At 44.8% G+C, this 22845-nt stretch overlaps 1 protein-coding gene across 5 annotated transcripts in view; it reads right to left on the reverse strand.

Moving 5' to 3' along the window:
* The window catches only part of VIT (vitrin), a 437052-nt gene that overhangs the window by 163450 nt on the left and 250757 nt on the right, over positions 1-22845 (reverse strand). For all 5 annotated transcript variants that reach the window (XM_068231965.1, XM_068231964.1, XM_068231966.1 and 2 more), the window contains exons 3-6: positions 19085-19141; positions 14645-14801; positions 11348-11481; positions 10311-10370 (exon numbers count right to left, since the gene is read on the reverse strand). In XM_068231965.1, coding sequence (XP_068088066.1) covers positions 10311-10370; positions 11348-11481; positions 14645-14801; positions 19085-19141 — 408 coding nt within the window. The remainder of the gene's footprint in view (positions 1-10310; positions 10371-11347; positions 11482-14644; positions 14802-19084; positions 19142-22845) is intronic.

Raw genomic sequence — 22845 nt, forward strand, 5'->3', positions numbered from 1 at the left:
GTTTGTTTTAGGATATCTAGTATGAGTGAAATTTGGTCTTAGGACAAAGGGAAGTGGCCTAAGGTAGCGCATATGCTTGTCAGAACAAGTGAGTTTTTAGAGATTGTTTATGGGTAACAAAGGTTGGCGAGTAACGGATGTGTAGTGGGAGGGCATTCCAGAGGAGGGGTTAAGTGCATGAAAACAATTTTAAACGTGAATGTGAGGAGGTAATTCTAGAGGAGGACAAGAAGATCATGTGCAGATCTAAGATTGCTATTGGGTTGGTATCTAGAAAGTAATGAGGAGATGTACAGGGGAGAGAGATTGTGGAGAGCTTGTGGGTTAGGGTTAAGAGTTTGAACTGGATCCTTTGGTTAATTGGCAGCCAGTGAAGAGCTTGACAGAGAGGGGCAGCAGAGGAAGATCGAGAAGAAAGATGAATGAAACGAGCAGCTGAGTTCAGTACTGACTGAAGAGGGACCAGTCTGTTAGAAGGTAGTCCACAAAGTAGTATGTTACAGTTGTCCAAACTAGATATTATAAGAGCATGTATTAACATTTTAGTTGTGTCTTGAGTGAGAAAAGGTCAGATGTGAGAGATATTTTTGAGTTGGAGATGACAGGAGCTGGTTGGGGAGTGAACATAAGGAATAAAAGAGAGAGAGGAGTTGAATATTACCCCAAAGCACTGTGCTTTGGGAACTGAAGTTATGGGAATGTTACTAACATGTATTGTTATTTCAGGCAGAGTGGTGGACAGAGATGGTGGAAAAATGATTAGTTCTGTTTTACTCATATGAAGTTTTAAGAAGTGAGAGGACATGAAGAAGGATATAGCAGACAAACAGTCAGGAACACGTGTGAGGAGGGAGTTAAGATCTGGGGCCGAGAGGTACAGTTATGTATCATCTGTATATAGGTGGCATTGAAACCCAAATCAGTTGATTAAGTCACCAAGACCGTGCATGTAGATGGAAAAGAGGGGGCAAAGGTCAGAGCCTTGAGGAACCCCGACAGACAAAGGATGAGGAGATGAGATCTGATCTGAGTAAGAGACTGTGAAGGACCTTCCAGAGAGGTAGAAAGATAACCATGAAAGAGTGAGGCCCTTTATGCCTACATTTGAAAGTATCTGTAGGAGTAAGGTGTGGTCAACGGTATCAAATGCTGATGACGGGTCAAGACGGATGAGTATGGAAAACTGACCTTTGGATTTAGCTGTAAGAAGATCATTGGCCACTGTAGTAAGAGCTGTTTCTGTGGAGTGGTTAGAGTGAAAGCCAGGCTGGAACTGATCAAGCAGGGAGTTAGCAGATAAATAACGGCTTAATTCAGCGTGCATATGGCATTCAAGTAATTTGGATGCAAATGGGAGAAGTGACACTGGGCGGTAGTTGACAAGTGTGGTTGGATCTACAGATGGTTTTATGAGTAGTGGTGTCACAATAGCCTTTTTGAGTGGGGACGGAAAGATGCCAGTGGAGAGGGACAGGTTAAATAGTGATGTTAGTGCAGGCATGCAAGATGAGGATAGCTGTGGAATGAGATGGGAGTTAATAGGATCCAAAGAACAGATGGTTAGATGAGCTTTGGATATTATAGAGAAGAGAGAATGTTCAGAGAGTGGAGGGAAGGCAGTTAGAGCAGTCAATGAGAGGTGTGGAGGTGGGATTTGAGGGCTGCATGGAGAATTCACTTCACTTGTCAATTTTATCAGTGAAGTATGTTGAAAATTGTTCAGCTGATAAGCAAGATGGAGGAGGGGGATGGAGAACCGAGTTGAAGGTGCTGAACAAGTGCTTTGAATTGTGGAAATGGGCTGATATTAGGGAAGAAAGGGAGGACTGTTTTGCCACAGAGTGTGCGTTTCTGAAGTTGTTTAAGGCTATTTTATATGAAAAGTCCTAACTTGTGGTGTTTTTCCTCCAACACCATTCCGCTACTCTAGAGCACCTTTTCAACTGTTTAGTGGCACTTGTCATCCAGGGTTGGCGACTGACACGGTGAGAACGGACATTGGTAAGAGGGGCAAAGTCATCCATGACTTTTGTGATGGAGCTGTTGTAGTGTGTAGTAAAGAACAGTGACAGAACAGAGACGAGTGAATACGAGGTCGAGCGTATGGCCATCAGTGTGAGTTGAGGTAGAGGACCACTGAGACAAGCTGTAGGAGGAAGTGAGTGACAGAAGTTTGTTGGAGACAATGTTATTGGTGTCTATAGGAATGTTAAAATCACCCATTATGATGGTAGGGATTTCAGAGGACAGGATCTGGAAAAGCCAGGCAGAGAAATGATCTAAGAAAACAGAAGCAGGGCCTGGAGGGCGGTGAATAACTGTTATTTGGAGGTTAGAAGGAGAGTATAGTCGGACTGCATGGATTTCGAAGGATGTCAGGGAGAGAGAAGGAATAGGAATGAGAGGCTTGAAGGAGCATCTATCTTAGAGGCGAATGCCCACACCACCACCATGTTTATTTCCACTTCTAGGAGTGTGGCTAAAGTGGAAGCCCCCATAGGAGAGAGGGCGGCAGGTGAGATGGTGTCAGAGGGGGTCAGCAAAATTTCAGTGATCCCAAAGAATGTGAAGGAGTTGGAAGTGAAAAGATTGTGGATGAAGGACACTTGGTTGCAGACTGAAGGGGCATTCCAGAGGGCAGCCTAGATAGGAGGGTGAGTAGGAGGAAGGAGTGGAATATTAATAAGTAGGAGGTAGAGGAGATGGAACTCCAGCACTCTCAAGATTGCAGCAGGGGACTGGACTTGACCTTCCTTAGCATATGACTGAAGCAGTGTAATCCCCTTTAAGAGCGTGCATAGGCTGTGTGGCAATAGACAAACTTGTGTTGGAGGGAGAGACGAGGTGGAGCCAGCACTGCAGATAGGGTATTTTATTGAGTCAAATATAGCAGAGACACTTACAGTCAGCGAGATCAGATGCAAATGCGGGGAGGTGGGCGCCAGGTCTATGCCCCCCTGCGGACGTCCGTTTCGCGCAGCAAGCGCTTGTTCACCGCAATGGGGAAAGAGTTGGGGGCGGGCAGTTTCAGCGTGGGTTACATACCCACGTAGCGGCGGCACTTCCGCCTACGTCAGCCTGCCACGCCCCCTGGTTTCTAGAGCAACCACTGACGCCCACCTCCTCCGTAAGGAGGACGGAGAGCGTCCATGTAACTAGGCAATGGGAGACCTATGCAGCGGCGCCACCCACCACACCAATCAGGGCCCAGCTCACGCGTCTAAAATGTAAACAAAACGTAGAAGCAATCAGTGCTGCGTTCACGTTTATAAATATTAGCTAACTGTATTAGAGGCATGTAGGACGCAAGAGCGCGGGCAGTGACAGGACGTGCTAGGGCACCGCAGCACAGGAACTCCATCCCAATGTTTTAGCACATTAAAACCAGCTGAACTGAAGCTAAAGGAGGGAGAGGGAAAAGGGAGAGAAAGGAAAGGGGGGGGGAGGGAAGGAAAGAAGGGGGGTGTGGAAACGGGGGGGAAGAAAGAAAAGGGAAAAGGGGAAAAAGGAAGAGGTATAAGGGAGGGGGGGGGGGGGCGAAAGGGAAATGGAGAGAAGGGGAAAGGGAAGGAAGTGGGGAAGAAAGGGAGGGAGGGGGAGGGAGATGAAGGGACGGGGAGAGCAAGAGGAGCAGGGTAGGGAGGACAAGGAGCGGACGGAGGGAGATGCATGAGGCATAAAGGAGGCGCAAGGAACAGCAAAAAGCCCAAAATAGTCCCCAAAGGAGGTAAGAAAAGTGCAGGGTCAAGTAGAACTGCACATGCATGCGCAGCAAAGACATGGGGGGCTGCGCAGGCATGTGCAACTGCGAAGAGGAGGCTGGGGCATATAGAGGCCGAAGACCCAAAAAGCCGGAGATCAAGATACCCCAAAGGGTGTAGATAAAAGGTCTCACATGAGTCCCACCTGATATTTCATATTCTGGGACCCAGGTGAGGAAGTGGAGAGAGCAAAGAAAGCATAACAAACATAAAGAGCGTTCAGGAATTATTTCTCCAAGAAACAGGCTAGCTCATTTTTGTCATTAAATCCAAGCGGTCCAAGAGCATTTGTTCGCATGATCCAGCGGGCCTCATGCTGTAATAAAGTACGTTCTCTGTCACCACCTCTGGTTGTAAAGGATATGGTTTCTAAAGCAAAAAAGTGTAAGCAGTCGGGATCCCTCCTGTGACACTCAGCCATATGCTCTATCAGTCTTGTATGCTTATCTTTGGACTTAAGGGAACGGAAGTGTTCCTTAATCCTAGTCTGCAGTTCTCGGGTAGTTTGGCCGATATAGAATCTCTTGCATGGACATAGTAGACAGTAGACTACAAATTTAGATCTACATGAGAGGACATCTTTGATCTTAACTGGTATGCCTCCCAACGTCTGTGGTCCATATTTGAGGATCTGGTTACAGATGCCACATGTGCCGCAGCGATAATTCCCTGGCTGTTTAAGAGTATTCAGCCAATTGGCTGGTTGTGATCTCTTATACTCACTGCTGGTCAACATGTCACCTAACGTGGGGGCTCTTCTGAAGGTTACCAGGGGAGGCATCATGGTAACATCTGCAAGGAGTGGGTCTCCCTGTAAAACATGCCAATTCTTACGAATGGTTTTTTTGATAATATTCGCCATTGGCGAGTATTCAAACACGAACACCTGCTTTGTATTGGTGCCCGGATGATTCTTTGGGGCCCCAGATTGGCGTTTTCTTTTGACCAGCTCACTCCTGGATCTTTTAAAGGCTCTTTCTTTAGCTTCCTCTAGTAGTGAGGGATCGTAACCTCTAGATTGTAGTCGTGACTTCAATTCTCCGGCCTGTCTTAGATATTCCAGATCTTCACTATTATTTCTCCTGAGCCGCAAGAATTGCCCATAGGGGATTGATTTCGTCACCCAGGGCGGATGAAAACTTCCGTTATGTAAGATTGAGTTTGTGGCTGTACTTTTTCGATATCCCTTTGTCACCAGGTGATCATCCTGAATCATGATCTCAAGATCAAGAAAATTGATGTTACTTGTACTCAGCTCTGATGTAAATTTCATATTGACCTGATTGTGATTTAAGTAATCCATGAAGGAAGAGAATTCCTGTTCAGTGCCTGACCAGAAAACCAGGACGTCGTCCACGTACCTCGACCACCTCCGCAGACACCCGCGAAACGGGTTGTCACTGCCGTGCACGCAAATCTCCTCCCAGCGAGCCAGGAAGAGGCTTGCATACGTGCAGGCCACCGCTGTACCCATGGCGGTGCCTGACACCTGTTGGTACCACTTCTCCTTAAACAAGAAGGAGTTGTGGGTAAGCACAAATCGCAGGCATTCACAGATGTAATCACAGTGAGCATCCGTTCGAGTGCCGCGTTTGAGATACGATTCGACCGCCGCGATGCCGTCTTCGTGTGGTATCCGGCTGTATAGGCTGACCACGTCGATGGTGGCCAGCCTATCTCCCGTGTGCCAGTAGGCGTGCTCGACACCGTCGAGCACGTCAATGGTATCGGCAAGGTGTGATGGTACCAAGGTCAGCAATGGTCTAAGGAGGTGGTCGAGGTACTTTGACAGCCTCTCGGTAATCGATCCGATACCGGAGACTATCGGACGTCCCGGTGGTCTGGTCCTGGACTTGTGGATCTTGGGCAGCATATACCATACGGGGAACCTGGGATGTTCTGGTAATAGTTGTTCTCCCATACTCTTGGTCAAGAAGCCTAGTTCTACTCCCCTACGTAACAAGGATCGCAATGCTGATCGATATCTCCAAGTTGGATTGCTGGTAAGGGGTTGATAAGTTGCAGTGTCCAATAATTGGCTCATTGCTTCTTCCTCATATTGGATCTTGGTCATAAGGACTAGGTTCCCTCCCTTGTCAGCTTGTTTCAGGATCAGGTTATCACTAGTTTTTAGCCATCTAAGAGCAGATAACTCGCCTTGGGTGAGATTGATGGGCTCTTCCCTATAGACCAATGATTTCATTTCTCTCAGGATAATTCTCTGAAAGCTGTCTATACTAGACCCAGGGGTGGTGGGGAAGGGAGAGATAGATCTGCATGGCCTGAAAGATTCCTGGCTAGCTGGTATAGGTATGGGATTTTTTATGGTATTCTCATTCTCCTCAAGCAAGTCTAGCAAATTCCTAAGGGTTTCGTCTTCTAGATGTTGTGATTCATTCTTTAGGCTAGGGGCGATAAAGCCCAAAGGGCCAACAGAAGTGCGGACATTATCTTGTAGTTGTTCTTTACGTGCAAAGAAATGCCTGATGTTAAGCTGTCTGATTCCCTTGTAGAGATCAATTTCAAACTGCACAGGATCAAACCTTTGGGTGATGGAAAAATTAAGTCCCTTCTGTAGTAGGCTTTTACAGTCATCTGTAATCTCAATCCCTGCAATATTCACTATCTCCAACTCCAGAGACTCCGCTACTCCTGGGTCCTCTGCCTCTTGCCTCTGCGTCTGGCCCTCCAGGACCGGCCATCTCTCCATGTCACCCGCTTCTGCATTCTTTCTGTGGTGCTTCCGCCCTCCCCTGCGCAGTCTGCGTCTAAAGGGGCCGATACACATTGTTGAGCGTTCTCCCCAAAGGTTTGGGAAAGTCCCGTTGCAGGCGGTTTAACAGATTTCGGTGGGGGCCTTTTGGGCTTCTTCTTTTCGTCTCCACTGGTGTCGGAACCAGTGTCCGTAGTCCAGTACCCTCTTGGCTTCTTGTTCCTGCGCAGCTGTCCTGCGTTCCGAATACCCGTGTTCTACACCCTTTGGGGTATCTTGATCTCCGGCTTTTTGGGTCTTCGGCCTCTATATGCCCCAGCCTCCTCTTCGCAGTTGCACATGCCTGCGCAGCCCCCCATGTCTTTGCTGCGCATGCATGTGCAGTTCTACTTGACCCTGCACTTTTCTTACCTCCTTTGGGGACTATTTTGGGCTTTTTGCTGTTCCTTGCGCCTCCTTTATGCCTCATGCATCTCCCTCCGTCCGCTCCTTGTCCTCCCTACCCTGCTCCTCTTGCTCTCCCCGTCCCTTCATCTCCCTCCCCCTCCCTCCCTTTCTTCCCCACTTCCTTCCCTTTCCCCTTCTCTCCATTTCCCTTTCGCCCCCCCCCCCCCCTCCCTTATACCTCTTCCTTTTTCCCCTTTTCCCTTTTCTTTCTTCCCCCCCGTTTCCACACCCCCCTTCTTTCCTTCCCTCCCCCCCCCTTTCCTTTCTCTCCCTTTTCCCTCTCCCTCCTTTAGCTTCAGTTCAGCTGGTTTTAATGTGCTAAAACATTGGGATGGAGTTCCTGTGCTGCGGTGCCCTAGCACGTCCTGTCACTGCCCGCGCTCTTGCGTCCTACATGCCTCTAATACAGTTAGCTAATATTTATAAACGTGAACGCAGCACTGATTGCTTCTACGTTTTGTTTACATTTTAGACGCGTGAGCTGGGCCCTGATTGGTGTGGTGGGTGGCGCCGCTGCATAGGTCTCCCATTGCCTAGTTACATGGACGCTCTCCGTCCTCCTTACGGAGGAGGTGGGCGTCAGTGGTTGCTCTAGAAACCAGGGGGCGTGGCAGGCTGACGTAGGCGGAAGTGCCGCCGCTACGTGGGTATGTAACCCACGCTGAAACTGCCCGCCCCCAACTCTTTCCCCATTGCGGTGAACAAGCGCTTGCTGCGCGAAACGGACGTCCGCAGGGGGGCATAGACCTGGCGCCCACCTCCCCGCATTTGCATCTGATCTCGCTGACTGTAAGTGTCTCTGGAATATTAATAAGGTTACAGAAAGAGGGAGGGAAATTTGTTATGTTGCTAATAGTGTGATTAGCAGGGGCGAGGGAGGGTCCAGAGTTAGGTGAAACGTCCCCTGCAGCAAGGAGGAGGAGTAAGCAGAGAGAGCGAAGCAGAGGATGAGGTATATACTTATATTTAGACACAGTGTGAGAAGTAAGGTGAGGTTGTAAGAATAAGAAAATCTCATGAGAAGTGAGCTGTGGAGTGTATAGGGGAGATGGTGAAATGTACAGCATATTGCTGACAGCAGGATGATGTAGTGTGTGAAGAGATTTGAGGATGGCTGGGGAGAGCAGGCAGATAGTAAACACCAGATAAAACATTTTGCACCTAACCAGACAAGCAGAGGTTTGTGTCAGTTCCTTCTGTTCCCTTCTGGTTCAATTCTGGTCTAATTCTGGTCTTTGTATTTTCGTTGCACTTAGAGTTGTAGATGCACAAAACTTACCCGATTACCCATCATACACTATCCTTATAGGATAGCTTATGCTTCAAATACAAGTTACAATCTGAAATCCCCACAAGTTTATCCAAGCGTCTCTTAGCTTTTCAATGATGGTCCTCAATAAAGGGGCTCAAAACAATCAAAGACTTACTTGTTGACGGAAAGATTTTGGCCCATCCACATCTGGTCTACCACTTTAATTTACCTGACCCAGAACGATTTAGAGTTATGCAGTTGCTTCACTACTTGTGGATGTTTCCCTCAGGGAGTGAGGCGACTGCATGCACTCAGTTTGAGAATATCTGCTCTGATGGCCCAATGTGGAAGGGGCTGGTATCTCTATTATACTCCATACAAAATCAACCTTCACAAAACTCCTTTTATGGTACAGTCGTAACATGATTTGGGATTTAAGATGGACTGGGAGGAATGGGAGGATAGTTTCAAAACACTTGCTAAAGGTAGGCTCCTCAGTATGCACATAAAGGTTTCCCTTGGACTTTCACATTGAGCTTACCTCACCTCCATGAAACTCCACTATATAGGTCACACTGCCAAGGCTTCCCAGCACCAGAGGCAAAGATTCCAAAGTGCACCCCTTCTTCCCCAAAACAGGTAATTCGGGAAACTATAGCACTACTATGCAGGTGCAGAATGGTCTCAGAGATGGGGAAGTGCACCTGGCTGGGCATGAGCGACTCAGCCAGGTTTTCTTGAAACAATAGCGGGTGACAGTAGTCACCCAGAGAGACAGCGAGGGACGAGCAGCCTTATCGGGGATTAAGGAAGCCCTAGCTAAGTATGATACCTGAGACTCTACTCTTCTCAGGTACACTTTAACCACCCTGGCGTTCTATTAGAACGGCCAGGGTGGCGGCGCAGCACATTTTTTTTTTTTTTTTTTTAAAATCATGTAGCTAGCCTAGCGCTGTGCAACGGCATCCCCCCGCCCCTTCCGATCGCCTCCGGCGATCAGAGCAAACAGGAAATCCCATTCAGAACGGGATTTCCTGTTTGACTTCCACTGTCGCCATGGCGAAGATCGGGATGACGTCATGGCGTCGGAGGGAGTCCCAATCCACCCCTTAGCGCTGCCTGGCACTGATAGGCCAGGCTGCGCACGGGGTCTCGGGGGGGCCCCTGTTACGCGGCAGGTAGTGGCGCATCGGCGGTGAGCGGCGGCGAGCGGTATAAACACTCAGCTAGCAAAGTGCTAGCTGCGCGTTTTAAAAAAAATTATGAAAATCGGCCCACCAGGGCCAGAGCAATCTAGCACGGCGGTCATGGACGAGCTAAGCTCGTCCATACCGCTAAGCTGGTTAAACTAACCATGTACAGAATGCTCCAAGCTGCTGAAGCACGATCAGGGGGGTGCACGTGGCCAGGGCTGCGCATTCACGATAGTCTGTAACTCAGCTGAGTCACAGATTTTACCGGGCTGGAAACAGCACAACTTAGTGGACCAGGAAGATATCAAGGGAGCTAATGGACTAAAGTAGGCTGGAAGAAGTCCTGGGTAAGTAAAAATATTTCTGCCTTCTTAATCTCTGGTAAGCTTTAAATATATGCCCCACCAAAAACACACACACGTGCGCGAGAGAGAGAGCGCATGGGCAATGTGTTCTCAATACTGCAGTGCTCTCAATCTAAATCTAACCTCACTTCACAAAAGGGAGAGCCAGATTGAAGCAGCTATTTGATGTGTGTGATTCTCTCTCTGCCCCTTTCAAAACCCCCTTACCCTCATCATGCCTGCTTCTACCCAGTCTTCCACAGCGATAACGGCTGGGACTCTGCCTGTCCTGTCCATTGATCTGTGGGCAGGGTCTGACAATTTTTCCTTCAATTCAGTGCTTAGGAATATAGGCTCCATTATGATATCAGAGCATATTATTGCTAGAGTAGACTGATAGGGTTGAGGCATTTTCCAAAACATGGGACCCGTGGATCTACTTTAGAGAAGCAGCAAAATGGGATGGGATAACAACGCTTTTATCTTTTTTAAATTTGATAGATTTGATTATTTTTCATTCTGATTGTATTATCATCACAAATAAAAGAGATTTTGAAAACTAACATAAAATATTTTAAATGACTTTAGAAAAAGACTTACCTTTAACTTCTACAAATTCAAGAACTACTGGGTATGTTACACCTTTCTTTCCTCTTCCCTCTTAGTAAAAGCATACAATATAAAATTAGATTTGTTAATTCTAATAACAAGCATAATTTGTTGAGTTCTAACTTTATTTTTTCAATCCTTATGTCCAAAGTTATGCAGAGCTATTCTAAGTCATACATACCATATCATTAAATGGGACTGTGGTAGTGTTGCAGTGCTGTGCATGTTTTATTTCATTACAGAAATAATGCTTCCACAATGTTGGTGTATTTTCATCTTCTTAGTTTTAACTTCTCCCAAATAGGTAAGAGGTCATCAGTCACCTCCCTACTTATTCCCTTGTATAAAATACCATATTTTTTGTACTATAAGATGCCCCTGACCATAAGATGCAACTAGGTTTAAAAGACAAGAACTAGTGAAAAAACTAAACTAAACTAAACCTGGTGCATCCATGGTGAAGGGGCATCTTGTGGATTATGCCCCCTTTGTACCTCATGCCCCCTTGTACCTCTTGTGTCTCCCTGTGTCCTCATCTATGCCCCTTTGTGTCTCCCTTGTGTCCTCTTCTATGCCCCTTTGTGTCTCCCTTGTGTCCTCTTGTATGCCCCTTTGTGTCCCCCTGTGTCCTCCGTTTGTCCCCCTGTGCCCTCCTCTGCATGGGCACAGTGCAGGGAGTCCCCGACATTGCGGTGAGTTGGAGGTTCGTATTGGCAGGCGTTCACAAGTCAGGAACTCCATGCATTTGAACTATAAGACGCAGTGACTTTTTTCCCCGACTTTGGGGGGAAAAAGTGAGTCTTATAGTCCAAAAAATACAGTAGATATCTAGTGACTCATCTGTAATTAAGGGGCTACTGAAGTTTGCCACAAAATTAGGACAAGGATTTTTGGGTGGTGTGTGTGGGGGAGATGGGGGGAGGGGGCATCTTTTCATGGTAATCTAGACAATGGAATATTCAGGGATGTATTTTCCTCTATGCACACACATAAAGAATGTACCATTTGTTTCATTAACTATTCATTACCTGCTACAACGAATGACTCTTTCCAGCGTGGCAGAGACAATGACCGTACCCCATTTGAGAAGCTTCCCTTATAGCCCGACTGTCCAGCTACTTTCCGAACAAGAATCTTGCCTCCAGAACCGTCAATTATACCACTGTCAATGGCATTTAAGAATAATATTGGTTTAATATTACTTTATAACTTAGGTCTATTTTGAATGGATTATGACAGTGAAAGCATTAGACAGTAGAAGCATTCAACATAACCTGATTACCTTCTTGGCTGAATAGCACATCCTATTGACTGTTGGCTTTCTCTCTCTTCCCAAAGTAAAGCATGGCTAATTGCACATAGTATATAATATAAATAGTTAATAATTTATCCACATTTGTAATGTGATATCTGGGCAAACTGTAATTAGAGCACCCAGTATATTTTACATAATAAGTCCATGTGGCCATGGCTCAATTACAGCACTGGAATTGTTTTTTTTATTTTTTCTTCTTAAAGGCTAAGTTCACCCCAAATGTTGTGTTCCATTGAATGAATTTCAATGGCCTTATATTTTTTTGATGGGCTACAAAATACCATTTTTTTTTTACTCTTTGTTACTCCAAAGAAGGAACTCTTATCCTTTTTCCAACAAGGTGATATAAAGTAATCAGAGAATCCATAGCTGAAAGTAAGGCTAACCATTTATCAGGGCCGCCGCCAGCTACAAGTGATGCAAGCCCCTGCTTGGGGCCTCAATTGAGGGGGGCCTCATTCACTCCACTGCAGCTGCCTGCCAGACTGACATGTGCTGGGCCCACAGTAACTTATATAACCATGTTGCAACGCAGACTCCTTTCCTCCTGTTGCTGCTCTTTCCTCCTGTTGCTGCCTTACCAGGTTCGTGCCCTGTCTCCATGGTTACCCCAGCAGTGCCTCTTATGATGTCAGAGGTGTCACCAGAAGTAGCCATGGCATTCGGACATAGCGAGGGGAGGAGGTTACGGCGAGAGAAGAGAGCATGACAATTGAAGTCGGTTCTGGAACAGGGTTATGCAAGTCTTAATTGGCGGCTGCTGGCCGATCCCTGGCTAACCTGTACTGGGGCACCACCTGTACCTGGTTACCTATACTGGGGGCAACTATACCAGGCTACCTATACTGGGACACCCCCTATAGCTGTCTACCTATACTGGGGGCACCTATACCTAGATACTTATACTGAGGAGCACCTATGCCTGAATACCTATACTGGGGGCACCTATTCCTGGATACCTATACTGGGGGTAATTATGCCTGGATACCTATACTGGGGTGATCTATGCCTAGCTACCTATACTGGGGGTATCAGTACCTGGATACTGAGGAACCTATACCTGACTAGGACAGGGCAGGGGGACAAGAGGTGACACAGGGGACATAGAGGGGGACAAAAGAGGCACAGGAGGAAAGGAGGTGACACAGAGGGGGACAAAAAAGGCACAGGGAGAACAGAGATGAGGTAGGGGCACATGAGGTGACACAGAGGGGGACAAAAGAGGCACAAACTAAGGTGACACAGAGGGGGACAAAAGAGACACAGGGAGAACAGATGTGGACAAAAGAGAACAGATTACGATTATGAACAGACCTACAGTCCCTATCTCATTTGTTAACTGGGGACTAGCTGCATTTTGCTATTATTTGGCTCCACCCGCACCATGTCATGGCTACACCCACTTTTTTTGTGCCGCTTTCTTTGGTGGCGGGGCAATGTCCATTTTTTTCTGCACCTCTCACATTTTTTGTAAATATTTTATTATATCTTTTCATAGGCCAACACTGAAGATATGACACTTTGTTAAAGGGGAAATTCAGCCTAAACAAACATACTGTCATTAAGTTACATTAGTTATGTTCATTAGAATAGATAGGTAATATAATTTTTTACCCACCCTGTTTTAAAAGAACAGGCAAATGTTTGTGATTCATGGGGGCAGCCATCTTTGTCATGGGGGCAGCCATCTTTTTGGTTGAAAGGAGGTGACAGGGAGCATGAGACAAAGTTCCAACTGTCCTGTGTCCTGATAACCCCTCCCAGCTGCACACGCTAGGCTTCAAATGTCAAATTCAAAATGTAAAAAAGAAAAAATTTGCACCAAAACAGCAGAACGAGAACAACATCAGAAATCCCATCATGCTTTGCACAGTATCAGGGGAAAAAGCCCGGGCAGTTTTCTTCTGTGCAGCTAAAAATGAGGCTTGGATAAGAGAAACAAAGTTCTGATGCTGTGAAACTGTTAAAGAAACACCAGGCCTTTTCAGTGCTGCTGAGTCGATTTTTAGTCCGGAGGTTCACTTTAAGATGTTAAGTAGTCAGTGTACAGCTTGTATAACAGTGTATGTTTGTGGTGGCATCAAAATACCATTAACACACAACCATTAATGTCTAAACCGCTGCCAACAAAACTGAGTACACTTCTAGGTGTGTTATTTTTCAGCACTGCCTTGACTCTCTTGGGCATGGAGTTCACTAGAGCTTCACAGGTTGCCACTGGAATCTGTTTCCACTTCTTTATGATGAAGCTGGTGGATGTTAGAGACCTTGTGCTCAACTTCCATTTGAGGATATCCCATAGATGGCCAATAGAGTTAAGTTCTAGAGACATGCTTGGCCAGTCCAGATCATGCTCTGCTTCTGTATGTCACAGTACATGTTGTCATTTATGGTTCTCCCAATAAACAGTAGCTCCCCAGTGCCAGCAGCACTCATGCAGCTCCAAACCACTCCCACCACCACACTTAACTGTAGGTAAGACACCCTTGTCTTTGTACTCCTCACCTGGTTGACAATACACACACTTGACACCATCTTAACCACATACCGTAAGTGTATTTTGGCCTCATCAGACCACTTGACATGGTTACAGTAATCCATGTCCTAAGTCTGCTTGTCTTCAGCAAACTGTTTGCAGACTTTCTTTTGCATTGTCTTTAGAAGAGGCTACCTTCTGGGGTGACAGCCAATTGAATGCAGTGTATGGCTTATGGTCTGAGCACTGACAGGCTGACAACCCAACCCTTTAACCTCTGCATCAATGCTTATCTTCAGTGTTCCACTTGTCACATGAAGGGTATAATAAAATATTTACAAAAATGTGAGAGATTTATTCACTTTTGTGAGATACTGTATATATCTTGTGTGTGTACAGAGAATTATATTGATACATGTTACTGCTTGTGTTTGCTGAGTTAGTTTGTTTATTGTTGTTTATTTATTATTAACAGAACCTTACAAAAGAACATTTATAATGTGTAGTTATCATCTTGTATTGAAATACACATACCTGTGAATGGCTGCAGTGCAAATGCTAGAGAATGAGGCATATATGTCTGTTCCATAGACACGATATTTCCCATCGTTACACCCCGGAGGACATTTTGCGAGAAATTCTGGGTTGACTATTTTCCCGGCTCTGATTTCACAGTCAATGCTAGGTACATCTGTGCAAATAAACAACAAAGTTGCTATTGTGCAATTTAGTCATTTGTGAAAGGGCAAAATATTTAACATTCTCATCCTTTACATTTAAAGAGACTCCGTAACAAAAATTGCATTCTGTTTTTTATCATCCTACAAGTTCAAAAAGCTATTCTAATGTGTTCTGGCTAACTGCAGCACTCTATACTATCACTGTCTCTGTAATAAATCAATGTATCTTTCCCCTGTCAGACTTGTCGGCCTGTGTCTGGAAGACTGCCAAGTTCTTCAGTGTTGTGGTTCTGCTATGAACTCCCCCTTCCAGGCCCCTCCATGCACACTGCCTGTGTGTTATTTAGGATTAGAGCAGCTTCTCTCTCCTCTCTTATCTTTTACAAGCTGGATAAATCGTCCTCTGAGCTGGCTGGGCTTTCACATACTGAAGAATTACAGACAAGGGCAAAGCTGTTTGCAGGAAGAAACAAGCAGCCTTAAACTTCAGTGCATGAGAACAGGGGGAAAGAAACACACAAATGATCTCTTGAGATTCAAAAGGAAGGCTGTATACAGCCTGCTTGTGTATGGATGTATTTTCTATGTGTGGACATACTGTACATCAACCTACTTCCTGTTTTGGTGGCCATTTTGTTTGTTTATAAATAAACTTTTTAAAACTGTTTTTAACCACTTTTAATGCGGCGAGGAGCGGCGAAATTGTGTCAGAAGGGAATAGGAGATGTCCCCTAACGCACTGGTATGTTTACTTTTGTGCGATTTTAACAATACAGATTCTCTTTAAGGGTCTGCCAAATCCCACACAAACATCACTCAGTGTTGCATCCCACACGCAACAATAAACAGAACAGTTACAAGAGATAAAAGGACTTCCCCAGCCACATTGTTCTCTATGTGTAGAATGCTCCAGAACACGTGTAAGTGATTTACAGCGGAGCTCGCGCAGGCGCAGTGGATGCCGACCTGGTAAGGTCGACATCCGCAACCGAGGGGTCCGGGAGCCACTGGAGCTGCGGTGAGGGACATGTCGGCTGCTAGGGGCTGGAGGAAGCCCCGGGTAAGTAAAGCTCATTTTGTTACTTTTTCCATGATGTTTCCTTTAAATACATACAGTATATCTGATTCATATAAATATGATGGTTCTTTAGTCAACAGCAACAGCAGCATTAATAACTAATTTCATATGATTATAAACTAGAAAATATACTAATTAGGGTGCCTAACTCATAGTTAGTTTAGTTGAAGAAAGACAATTGTCCATCAACGTAAACCGCAAAGTGGAGCTATATCTGCTGCTTTGTTTGTTGCACTTATAGGTCCACAAAATGTTATCTGGCATCTGGGATGAAAGCAGTGCTTATGCTCTGAAAATGTACGCTCCCCAGCAAAAATCTTTCCTCCCAGGGTCCATCCACTCAACTTCATTACCAGTGGTGTAGAAATGCCTGGTCTGTCCTGGCAGTTATCTCCCTTGTCCCTCTCTCCTGCTCACTGATGTGCAAATGGCCTGCCCCTTAAACCCACTCCATTAATTTCGTACCCTTTCATTGGTGCAGAGGGTGGGGAGGTTACACAAAGCAGCACTTCTTTGTGGCCACTCTTGAATAGTTGGTGGTTTTATTTGATTATTCATGTTATGCTTTTTTTCTGTTAGTTTTGTAGATTTTTGCCTTTGAGCAGGCTTTGCCTTGAGAAGGGAACCCTGAGTGGTCCCAAAACGCTGGCTTTTTAGACTGTTTTCTAGGAATGAACAAAGATATATTTAGGAGGTGCTAGCTTTATATTTGATTGCGCCAAAACAATCTGTTACAAGAAAATGCTATGGCTATAGAGAAAAACACGAAGCAGCTCCCTCACAGAAAAGAGCTACAAAAAGCATTTGGGAAAGTGGAAGAGGGGCGGCAGCGATTTATGCCTCCAATTTCTTTCTAGGGTGGCATGGATCCCCAATCCTAAACTAGTCTTGTGCGGTCACTCAAGCCTATCCTTCCCACTAAAGATTTTGTCTAAACACAGCCAATCCGCCTTGATGATATATAATACCAGCCAATAAAACTAACCTGTCTCACTCTGTACCTTACCCCAAATCCAACTGTCCTTATCAACACCCAACCTTCTAGTACTTAGCTTTTCCTCATTACTGTTAGTGCCAACAATACCAGTTGACTGGTAGCCCTGCTGATCTGTTTGGCTGCTGTAGTGCCTGACTGCCTGAATCACACCAGAAACAAGCATGTAACTAATCTTGTCAGACCTGACAATAATGTCAGAAACACCAGATTTGCTGAAAGCTTGTGCAGGGTCTATGGCTAAAAGTATTAGAGGCAGAGGATCAGCAGGACTACCAGGCAACTGGTATTGCTTAAAAGGAAATAAATATGGCAGCCTCCATATCCCTCTCGCTTCAGTTGTCCTTTAAACTTCTTTTTTTTTTTTGCTTTATTGCCAGCATACAATTCACCATGGATAATGATTCTTCTCCTGTTTAGAGCCCTGGATCCATATGCAATTAACTTTTTCACCTGAGTTATCTCCTAGAAGATAATTTTTATCTTCTCTTTAAACTACTAGTTTTCTTTAAACTAGTATTTTCTTGCTTGCTGGTGGCTTAAAAGGCATTTTATAACAAGTTGTGAAAATATCACCCAGGAGAAAACTCAGGAGAAAAAGTTAATTGCATATGGGCCCTGGGCCCATATGCAATTTGTTTTTTTTCTCCTGAGTTTTCTCCTAGGTGATATTTTTAAACTTGGAAATAAAATGCCTTTTGAACCTGCAGTCAGCAAAAACGTATTTAAAATAGTTTTAGTACTCTTATACCTAATTTTTGGTAGATTTTCAATTGCTGAGAGCTGGAAAGTTAATATAATAGAAAATGAAAAATTATCTCCTAGGAGAGAACTCAAAAGTAAAAAAGTGAATTGCATATGAGCCCTGTGGCCATATGCAATTCACTTTTTCACCTGAGTTTTCACCTAAAAGATAATTTTTCATCTTCAATTTAGAATAACTGTTTAGCTCTTTGCAATGGAAAAAGCACCAAAAGTAAGTGAAAAAGTACTATCAAAAGTAAGTGAGTATTTGTTTTTGCTCTCAGATAGTTTAAATGGCATTTTATGTACAAGTTTAAAAATAACTCATGAGAAACAGTGCCCAGGGCCCATATGCAATTCACTTTTTCACCTGAGTTTTCTCCTTGGAGATAACTTTTCATCCTGTATTTAAATTAATTTTTTATGTACTTTGCAATTGAAAAAGTACCAACAATAGGCGAATACATACTTTCAAAATTAGTTGTGAGTATTTTCTTCACTGCTGGTGTCTTAAAAGGCATTTTATTTACAAAACTCAGGTGAAAAATATAATTGCATATGAGCCCTGAGCCCATATGCAATTAACTTTTTCCCCAAGTTTTCTCCCAGGAGATATTTTTTAATTTTCTCTCTAACATAACTTTCCAGCATTTTTCAACTGAAAAAGTAATGAAAAAAGCGTGGGAAAAGCACTATCAAAATTACTTTGAGTATTTTCTTACTTTTTGGTGTCTTAAAAGGCATTTTATTGATAAGTTTAAAATTATCACCTAAGGGAAAACTCAGGAGGAAAAGTGAATTGCATATGGGCCCTGGTGTCTAAAACCAATGCACTGTATTGGCCTACTTCAGGTAATGTGAATTCTGATAATCAGGAAAAAGTCACAAAGAGGACTATAAAACCCTTCCACAGTAAATTATCTCAAACTGGAATACAAAACTGCCATAAAACAAACAAACAAAAACTATAAAGGACAATGGAGGCTGTCATATTTTTTTTCCTCAGATGTTGGAAGCTTGACTGGATTTGCCGCATGCTTGTTTCAGGTGTGGGATTTAGACGCTTCTGATGCAGGGAAGATCAGCAGGACACCCGACAACTGGTATTGTTTTTAAGAAAATAAATATGGCAGCCACCATATCTCACTCAGTTCAGTTGTCCTGAAGCCCAGGTTAACTTTTACCCCAATTTCCAAAACTAATATCAAAGGTTTTGGTTAGGTTGGATTTTAACTCAGTAGTGTTTCCCTCTTTTAGATGGAAAATGCTATAAAAATAAGTAATGTTGTAGTGTTTTTAAAGATTTATTTAAATTATTATTACTACATAATGCTGGGATCACTCGTGTACATTTGCATCTACAAGTGACAATGCAGTGTGATAAAGTCCAGACCAATAGGTGGCGGTCTAGTTGCTTAGGAAAAAGACATCACATGTTATAGTTTGAAAACAGTTGACACATCAGAAAAACAACATACGTTGCCTGTTCTTTCTATTCTTCTTGGAAGATACACAAGTACAACCTAGGATGAAAACTGAAGAAACAAGAAAGTTGAAGTTACATAGATGGACTGTAATCAGACAAAATGTAAAAATGTAAGTAGCATCTAGACATTACAGTAGTTAACACAAAAGCAATGGTTATTGATAGCCAGGAGGTGCTGAAGCTATCCAACAAGTGAAGAGTCAGTCACCACTTTACATCTTTATCCAAATTGATTTTACAAAGTTAATTCTGAAAAATCCCCCAAATTTTGTGTTGCTTGTTAACAGTACAGGTCTGTCCTTATGGGCTCTATGTAGTTAGACTTTGTACAGAATAGAAAACTCGATCTTCCAAAGCATTTAATAACGCCAGCATAGTAATAGATAATGCAGAAGATCCAATTACATCTGTTAAAATTAGCGATATTCGACTACTGAATACCGATAGTAAAATATTGGTAATCTTTACCAATATTTTACTATGTCTAAACCTAACCCGACTCTCACACAGAACCCTCCCTCTACCTCTAGAGTCTACACAGAATAATCCATCTACCGATGTCTAATCCTTCAACCCCTTGGTGTTGCCTAACCCTTAACCAATCCCCACTGGTGGCGCCTAACCCTAACACCCCCCCCCCCCCCGTGGTGCCTAAACATCAACACCCCCCACCCCCGCCACAGAGATATGATTTACGGCAATGAGAGCAAAGTTGGATACAATAGCAGGCGCTGAATCGCGGCAATTTTCATAGCAGAAAAACTTCCAACTTTACTCTCATTGTCGCAAATTGCAACTTTTCGCACCGCCTAGCCCTAACCCCAGCCCTGGTGTCACCTAACTCTTAGGGCTCTTTCACATCAGAGCTTGCGTTGGAGAACGCTCAAAGCATTCGTTTTGTTGTATGCCTTTTACTGCGTTTTGATATGCGTTGCACTGCAGTGAGTGTGCGTTTTTAATCCGTTTTCAATGCGTTACTGCACATAGAAAAACGCAGGTAATTTTTTTTTCTTTTAGTTGTCAACTTTCTACATTGTTCCTCTGTTGCATTCTGGGACTGATTGCCTGCGTTAACGGATTAAAAACGCGCATAGTGTGCGTTTTACATTGACTAACATTGTAACGCATAAAGCTAGCGTCGGCCGAAAAACTGCGCCTGGGTGCAGTGTAACGCAACGCACAAAAACGCAGCGTTATATGTGAAAGCTAAAATGAAAGTCTATGGACTTTCATTTCACCTTGGGTAACGCAAACTTTACCCTTTGCGTTGAAACGCAGAAAATCTGCCCTAATGTGAAAGAGCCCTTAAGAAACACTCCTTGGTGGGGCCTATCCCTAACACCCCCCCCCCCCCTTGTGGTAATGAGAGTAAAGTTGGGTGCAGGGAGGTGCCCGATAAAATAGCAGGTGCATCATATCCCTTCTGACAATATCCAGCTGACATTATCCCTTCCACACATCGCATCTGGGGGCACCTCCTCCCTCCCAGTAGTGCTCTTAAACATGCTACCAGTACCTCTAGTACATAATCTTTTGACCAGTAATGTCTTTTACTGTAGGGAAGACACTTGTTCCACATTATTTGAATGTTTGGGAAAAATACTGGTGTATTCAAAACAGCGTCCCTGGAAGCACTGTTCATTTTAACCTCTTGAGAACAGGCTTACACCCCCTTTGTGACAAGGCAATGTTTTACACTTCAGCACTGCGCAGATTTAATGGTTTATTGCATGGCCATACAACTTGGCACACAAATGAATCTTACCTCCTTTTCTTCCCACCAACAGAGCTTTCTGTTGGTGTGATCTGATTGCTGCTGCAATGTGTTTTTTTTTTAAACCAATTTTAATGTTATTTTATTATAAATAAAAAACACTATTTTCTTTTTTAAATTCCCTCCCCTCGATATCCACCACTAGAATCACCTCTCATAGGCATCAGCCTATGTGAGGGATAAGATTGCAAGCCATCACTATCTAGCCCCCCCCCCCCCCCCATTGCAACCATAACTGTAGACAACACCCCAATAACCTCAACCTCTAAGGCCCGCTGCTTGGGGGTTATACTTGACTCAGAGCTCTCCTTTAAACCTCACATTGCCTCATTAACCACTGCCTGCTATTTCCAGCTCAAAAATATAATCCCTTACTCACACAAGAGGCCAACAAAATGCTTGCACACGCCTTAATCATCTCCCGCCTAGACTACTGCAACACCCTGCTCTGTGGTCTACCAAGAAACAGGCTAGCACCTCTCCAATCCCTTCTAAATTCAGCTGCCCAACTCATTCACCTTTCCACATGCTCCTCTGATGCAGCCCCACTGTGCCGTTTCCTCCACTGGCTACCCATTACCCAGAGGATCCAGTTCAAACTCCTGACTCTAACATACAAAGCCCTTCACGAGTTGTCCCCTCCATACATCTCCTCACTAATCTCTAGATATTGTCCCTCCCACAACCTTCACTCCTTCCAAGAAATTCTCCTGGCTTCTAAGCTGATCCCCTCTTCTCATGCTCACATCCAGGACTTTACACGAGCATCACCCCTCATCTGGAACTCTCTTTCACAGCCTGTATGTCATGCTCCAAACCTGGACATTTTCAAACGCACTCTTAAAACACACCTTTTCAGACAAGTTTATAACATTTTTTAGCCCCTATTTACTTATTCGTTCACAGCGGGGATATATGAGGGAGCAGGCTGGTGTTGTACTTTATACTGGTTGAACTCGATGGACGTATGTCTTTTTTCAACCAAAATAACTATGTAACTATGTAACTAAATGTAATCAGAGGCAAAGGCTCACTGCCTCATCCACACCCACACCTTTTTGTGGCAGCCTGCATTATGCAATTGTAACTATATATATATACAGGGGCGTACCTAGAAAGCCCCGGGCCCCCCTGCAAAAAAAAATTCTGCTCCCCCCCCCTAGGGCCCGCTCGGGGACTTTTTGGGGGCAGGAGGGGTTGCAGCATAAGAGGAGAGCTGTGGCCGCAGATCGGTGGGGAGGGGGGAAATTCCCCCCCCCTCCCTCACCTCGGGCACTCCTCTCAGCGCTCCCCTCCTGCAATCAATCATTGTTGGTGCTCGTGGCAGCCGCGGCGGCGGCAGGCAAGCTGAGCACATACCTCCTTCTGGCCGGAGGTCTCCGATCACTAAGAGCTTCATAGAACTTCCTGTTTACACAGGAAGTTCCATAAAGCACTTAGTGATCGGAGACCGGCCAGAAGGAGGAATGTGCTCAGCTTGCCTGCTGCCGCCGCCGCGGCTTACACGAGACCCCACCAATGATTGATTGCAGGAGGGGAGCGCTAAGAGGAGAGCCCGAGGTGAGGGAGGGGGGGGGCAATTTCCCCCCTCCCCACCGATCTGCAGCCACAGCTCTCCTCTTATGCTGCGACCCCTTCTGCCCCGAAAAAGACCCCGAGCGGGCCCCATCCCCCCCCCCCCCCGCAACGGCAGGGGTCGCATCCCCTATTGTTACGCTAGTGTATATATAGCTTTTGGTTGAGCTGAGCTGCCAAGCTCCATATACTGTCAGAAGAATAAACAAGATGAGAAGATGAGCCAAATGCATCTCATTGTTTATTCAGCAACTAGCCAAATAAATCTAGCATAGCTGAATGCTGAAGAGGTAGTGGCTGAAGACTCTGAAGACTCCCTACCTGAAGGGGCAGTGGACTTTTACTCAAAGTAAATGCAATGATAGTTTCAGGCAACATAAATTGTGTGTGTACTGTAAGGCTAC

Source organism: Hyperolius riggenbachi, chromosome 4 (assembly GCF_040937935.1).
Source record: "Hyperolius riggenbachi isolate aHypRig1 chromosome 4, aHypRig1.pri, whole genome shotgun sequence".
Taxonomy (NCBI): domain Eukaryota; kingdom Metazoa; phylum Chordata; class Amphibia; order Anura; family Hyperoliidae; genus Hyperolius; species Hyperolius riggenbachi.